This window comes from Phyllostomus hastatus, unplaced genomic scaffold, assembly GCF_019186645.2.
Source record: "Phyllostomus hastatus isolate PE091 unplaced genomic scaffold, TTU_PhHast_1.1 phas_contig_34, whole genome shotgun sequence".
Lineage (NCBI taxonomy): Eukaryota > Metazoa > Chordata > Mammalia > Chiroptera > Phyllostomidae > Phyllostomus > Phyllostomus hastatus.
In genome coordinates, this window is record NW_025333857.1 from 10,023,453 (window position 1) to 10,029,915 (window position 6,463).

The 6,463-nt window shown below is 42.7% G+C and overlaps 1 protein-coding gene across 1 annotated transcript; it reads left to right on the top strand.

Annotated features, from left to right (window-relative positions):
* Positions 1 to 2,695: 2,695 nt before the first annotated feature.
* CDKN2B (cyclin dependent kinase inhibitor 2B) lies at positions 2,696 to 6,069 on the top strand. Its single transcript, XM_045839989.1, has 2 exons — positions 2,696 to 3,289; positions 5,534 to 6,069. The coding sequence occupies exons 1-2, from the start codon at positions 3,137 to 3,139 to the stop codon at positions 5,798 to 5,800; spliced, it is 420 nt and encodes a 139-aa protein (XP_045695945.1). The 5' UTR covers positions 2,696 to 3,136; the 3' UTR covers positions 5,801 to 6,069.
* The last annotated feature ends 394 nt before the right edge of the window (positions 6,070 to 6,463 follow it).

The window sequence follows — 6,463 nt, forward strand, 5'->3', positions numbered from 1 at the left end:
AATACAAGGTGAGAACACAGGAAATAGTTAATTTCCAATACATTCTCTTTTTTAAAGATTTTATTTATTTATTTTTAGACAGAGGGGAAGGGAAGAAGAGCAAGGGAGAAACATCAATGTGTGGTTGCATCTTACATGCCCCCACTGAGGACCTGGCCCGAAACCCAGGCATGTGCCCTGACTGGGAATCAAACCAACAACCCTTTGGTTCACTCAACCACTGAGTGAGGCCAGCACTCAACCACTGAGCCACACCAGTCAGGGCTCCAATACATTCTTTAAAGATTGTCTTCAGCTGGCAACTCCTCTAAGACACTTTCCCTTCATTTCCATCTTGAGTTTTGTTCCCTCCCTCCTTATTCCCCAAATACCTTGTGGACACAAGTCTCATTAAAGTTATCATACTAAATTAAAACTCTCTATTGATTATTTTTGAGTGCCAACAGAGAAAATCTCTTAAAAGCTAGGACCTATATCTAAGTCAAGTCTGAATTCCTGGAGAGGCTGGACTAAGTTTTGTTGGACTAAATTTAATGACTGGATCCATTAGAGGAAAGGTCCCAACAACACTCCTCTAAAGGGCAACCTGCCTTGTGACATTTAGCTGTGCACTAAATTTCAGGGTAGCTAGGCTGTTCTGATAAACACATACTGATCTGAGTTCATTTGCCACTACATCCATCTATTTCAATCTGGTGAGTCAGCCCCTGAGAGTGACTAGCAAAGGACTAAAGTCATTCATTTCAAAGACTCTGGCTTCCCACTGTCCATCTTCTATCTTCCTTCTCCCATTCCACCCACATATCCTGTAATTCCCAATACATTGCATGGGGACTGACCCAATACTAAACAAAAACAACTCATTGGTGCTTCTCACCTATTCCTCTGGCCACATTAAGGAATGGAGCCACCATCAACAAACAATGAGACAATTTCTTTTTCCAGATAGGAGTAGAAGCTCAAATAGAGTAAAAGGTAGAATAATTAAGAAACTGAAAGCTGTCCTGGCTGGGTGGCTCAGTTGTTTGGAGCATTGTTCACATGCCAAAAATTTATGGGTTCGATCCCCAGTCGGGGCATGTATGGGAGGCAACTGATCTCTCCTCTCTCTCCCTCTCCCTCTCTCTCTCCCTCTCCCTCTCTCTCTCCCTCCCTCTCCCTCTCCCTCTCTCTCTCTCCTGCCCTTCCTCTCTCTCTCTAAAGTCAATAAACAGAGTCTCAGGTGAGGATAAAAAAATTAAAATAAAATAAAATAAAAAAGAAACAAGTACCTAAGAACTGTGGGTGGGGTAAGAGAGAAATTATTACTAATACTGCCTCCTTCCCTTCCTCATCCAAGTGGATTTCTACTCTGTTGAAAGACAGTCAGTATATCTTCAGCCCTAACCACCACTTCCATGTGCCTTCCTTTCTTTAAAGAGCTCTTCTTCATTCTACGGTAGTTCAAGAGGAGAAGAATCCACACTAAGATATGCTAGAAGAACCTATGAAGTTTCTCATTTGCAAGTAAGCAAGCAATTGCCCTTCTTTTAAGAGTCGTCCTCCCTGGCACTCTGAACCAAAAATGATGTGGTAAATAAAAACTATTCAGTGTTAGAAGAGACCCACTTTCATGTAGATCCTCACCAAAATTTTTAGGAAAGAAGACACAAAACTTTTGTTTCTCTCTGTATTTCAATCAAGCATCAAATATAACTTTTTAAATCTTTAAAGCAATGCATAGGCTAATTCAAACTCACCTTGGAAGATTAGGAAGAACAGCACTTTGCCTTTAAATCTTCAGAAGAGGATTTAATGACAGGTTCAGCCTGTTTAATTTCAGGGCCAGCACCACACCTCTGTTTTATTATGTTTCATTATTACTGCATTAATGTCCTTTATTACTCATGACAAATAAAAATAAAATACTTGCTGAGGTGGATTTTAATAGGTAAGAGTGCAAACAAAAATAAACTGTTCAGATATCATGAAAGTGGGATCTCAGATTCTTAAAATACATATTTATATTTTAAGTGTCTAATTTGTACCATCTCGCCACTCTCAATCTCAAACTAGTTTTTTAAAAAGATTGTGCCCATAATTCAAAGATGGAAAGACTAATAAAGCACATTCAAAACAGGATTCTCAGGATTTTTCACTGAAACTGATTTTTGACTGATTCAAATAGGAAGACACATCCAAAAGAAAATTGCAAGATATGAAAATAGTAAAGTTCAGGTAGTACCTGAGGAGGAGGGATAAATTTTACCTGAATGACAGGCGCAGAGCTGTCACTTTCGGACAGCTTAAGAGAGACAGAGTGATTTTAAATGCCTCCTTCTCAGCCATTGATTCTACAAGGAGCAACTAATGTTTCTAGAGTGGAAACAATGGGCCCAACTAGGGCTGAAGGAATAAACATTCTCTGCACCGCCTGCTGGAGGGAACTAAGTACATGGATTCAACACTTCCAAAAACTTAGCCAAGATTTTGCTGTACACTCGGCGCGTAACACAGTGGCCTCCGCGCTCCAGGAGTCTGGCGCATGCGTCCTAACAAGGTCTGGGCTGGCTCTCCGCCGACCCCCACCCCAGTCCCAACCAAGTCCTCTGTAGCGTCATCTGCTGACCCCGCCTCCTGGCCAGCCCTTTGCAGTTTGCCAGAGCCCGCCAGCCGGACAGCGGGAGGAGCCTAAGGGGGTGGGGAGAGCCCTGCCGGGCTGCCAAGCTGGAACCGGTTTCAGTCCTTGCCGGTTTCTCACTCTCCCAGAGTGGAGCTCCTCAGTGAATTGAGGACGTTGCAATGCGCCTGCACTCTGCAGCCGGAGCCCCTTTGCGCTCCGTTGAGGCATCACGAGGCGCCTTTTCCAGGGAGTGAGGTGGGAGCGTCCACTAATTCGCGGGCGCCTGGAAAAGCCCAAATTAAAGACGGGCCGTTTGGCCTTGGCACCAGCCCCCGAGTCGCAGAAGGACGGGGAAGGAGTCTGGAGCTGAGCGAAGCTTTTCTGGGGAGGACGGAGTGCTCCAGGACGAGTAGAGGAGGGAAGGAGGAGTGTCTTGTAATTCAAGGCCAGCGGCGGATCATCCGGGCCTTTGTTGTTTTTGTTTGTTTGTTTGTGTGTGTGTGTGTGTGTGTGTGTGTGTGTGGTGGCTGTGAAATGTGGGAAGAGGACAAGATCCTGCTCGTAGGCAGCTGCGATGCGGGTCTGACCAGCGCCGCGGCGCGGGGACAAGTACAGACCGTGCGGCAGCTCCTAGAGGCCGGTGCAGATCCCAACGGAATCAACTGCTTCGGAAGGCGCCCGATCCAGGTAACTGGAGCCCGGGGTCCTCACCAGCAGGGGGCGCACGAACGCAGGGACGCGGCCTCCCCTTGGGGCGCGTCTGGGACCTAGGTCTCCATTGTTTCTCTCTTTATAGAGGTGTGGAGCCCAGGTGTAAAGCAGCTGTTCATCCACCAAAAACCCTAAAGAAAGGAAATAAAAAACCCACTGCTTCAGTTTGGTGTTTTGTTTTGTTTTGTTTTGTTTTGTTTAATGATGGAAAAAAGATCAATATATCCTTTCCCTTCTTAGGATCAGAGAAACAAGGTGTAGATTCAATTGAGGAGGAAAGTGGAAAGGGAAAGGTTACTTCGGTAGACTGTTTTGCCTTCTCTAAAGTCTACTTTCAGCGATACAGATAAATTATAACTTAGGCATATTGGACAGTATTTAAGGAATCACACAAAATCATAGCACATGAAAAAAATAAAAGTAAACTTCTAAGCTGCGACATGAAATTCCTTGTATTTTTTTCCTGCTACAGGCGAATTGATAAAAGGATCAAGATTCCTAAACCACAACACTTTATTTTTTTATTTGATGTCAGCATTATCTCTTAGGTGTTGCACACAAAAAAAGATGCTTCTATGGATTTCTACTGTTTAATTATCATACTGAATGCCTTTATTACAAAAGCATTCCCACAGCAACTGTTAAGTCCTTTTTAAATGGAGAAGAGTCTCCATAAATAATTAATCTCTTTATGTTAAAATACATTTATTCAATGTTTATTATTCCTGCTTTAATTAGTACTAACATATTTTTAATTCCTTTAAAATCTAAGGCAATGTTTTTGTGCTTTACTGTTGACTGTTATGGTCATATTTAGTACTCACCTCACCATCACCTTCCAGAACCAAGCTTTTGTTAAGGAATCTTGTCAATATTGTAGATGTTAAAGAAAAGATGTATTCATTCTTTTTGAATTCTTATATAAATATTACAAGAAATGAGGGATGGTTTAAAGCAGCAAAAAGTATGGTAAAGTGGTTCTAGAAGATTTCAAACTATACTAATAGTTGTATAAATAATTTTTATTTATCATTTTAATTTACCATTTTCTGAGATATGAAGAACCACTTTTTCTCCCTTCTCTACATGTGAAACAGCCTGTATATCACCAGTAGGAATAATAACATATCTTGATTTTTAATGGAAATGGATCCTTCTAATATTCAGGAAACAAAAATTTTAGTATGCTGTCTTCAATTACATAGTGCATTTTAAAACACAATCACAAGAATAATTACATTTTGGATATTTAATTATCAAAAATTGTTTTATTAAAATAAGAAAGTAAATGCTTGCATAATGTATATGTCTACAAATGGGTATTATAGAATTAGTGATCCAAACATCATTTTTCTAAATTACTCATTGTTCTGATTCAAGTACTAACATCTAAGTTCTTTTTATATAGAAAAACAATTACTACTTAACATTATAAAATCCTGTACAATGTATTTATAGTGTTTATTTTGTTACATTAATTATGTTACCCTCTAAACTTTAGCCCTTCTCCATAACATTAAGTTAAATATTTAAAATGGTGAAGTATTTATTCACAACAAATTTTTTTCATTACCTTAGAATACAATGTGTGACTTTCTTTACTTTTTCCCTTATACTTCCAATTTTGGCTCAAGTTGTAGGACCATATGTTTATAAACACAGACATATATGACTGAAAAGCAAAAGCCTTCCACAGGGGATATACTATGCAAAGTGAACCTTATTTTAAATTTGTTTCTTATTTTCTCCCCTAAAGCAGTAATCTACATTCCGTATATACATGAGCTGACTGCTATTCTAATAAAGATTTTTAGACCCGGATTATGGCTGGGGGGTGGGAAGAGCAAGGGAATTGATTTAAGACTTTAAAAGCCTTTAAGCTTAACGCCAATTTTTTCTTTTTCTTTTCTTTCTTTCTTCGTCTTTTTTTTTCACAATGACGACAAGTACATGATCATCAGCTCTTTCTTGTCTCGGCATGTTTGGAGAATAAACCGAACCTCAATTAGTAAAGAGCATAACTGGGGCCAGTGAGAGGTCTGGGAAGGGGTAAAGGTTGTATCAGCAAATGAAGTTTAACCAGACTCCTGAGGATTGTGAGCACCTCTGCATTAAGTAGATACTTCATGAATGGGTATTTCTTTGAAGTGGCTCTACCTGTCCTTGCCCGGGCCTGCATCTCACTTTCCCCTCACCCAGACCATTCCACTCTCTCCGCAGGTCATGATGATGGGCAGCACCCGCATAGCAGAGCTGCTACTGCTCCACGGAGCGGACCCCAACTGCGCGGACCCCATTACCCTCACCCGGCCCGTGCATGACGCCGCTCGGGAGGGCTTCCTGGACACGCTGGTGGCCCTGCACCGAGCAGGGGCACGTCTGGATGTGCGAGATGCCTGGGGCCGCCTGCCGGTGGACCTGGCGGAGCAGCGGGGCCACCTAGACGTCGCCCAGTACCTGTGCGCCCAGCCGTGCACAAGGACTTGACTTTTCTCCCCAGTTCCCCATCCCCGACTTAGCCCAAGGAAGGCTGCAAACTAGGAGCGGCGGAAAACCTGAAAGCCTTCCTGGGCAACTAGATTCCTCGTGGGAAAGGAGGGGCAGGCCGGAAGTAAATTATTTTTTTCTTCCTGAATCTAACCTTCGACACTCTCCGTGAAGCCAAACTCGAGAGGTGGGGCAAGAGGATTTTCAATGAGATTTTGGAGTGTAATGTTTAGTTCCCAGGTTTACTTTAAAGGGTTTTCTGGCCAAAAGTGTCATATGAAAAAGTCCACGAATGACCCCCTAGTGATGGGGGCAGAGTGGGAGGCACCAGTGCTTAGCATACGGTGGGAGGTTGAGTTGGTCATCCCACGGACCTTGAAGCAGCCCCAAGTAAGCCACCACTCTGGGCTTTAGGCCCTGGGGGCTAAAAGGGAAAACATGAAGAGTGAAGACCAGAAGATAATGACGATGGTCTCTGTGGGCTGCAGTAGGCACCCAATACTTTACCGGCTGTGAGAGCATGTGACCTGTAAAACGGTATTCAGTGGAAGTCCTTGGAGACAGCGCCACCGGATGGTGACGAAAAGAGAGGATGCCCTTATATTTTAAAATCCGTGGGTCACGTTGATGCAAGACAACTGTCAGGAAGGGGCGGGCACTTGC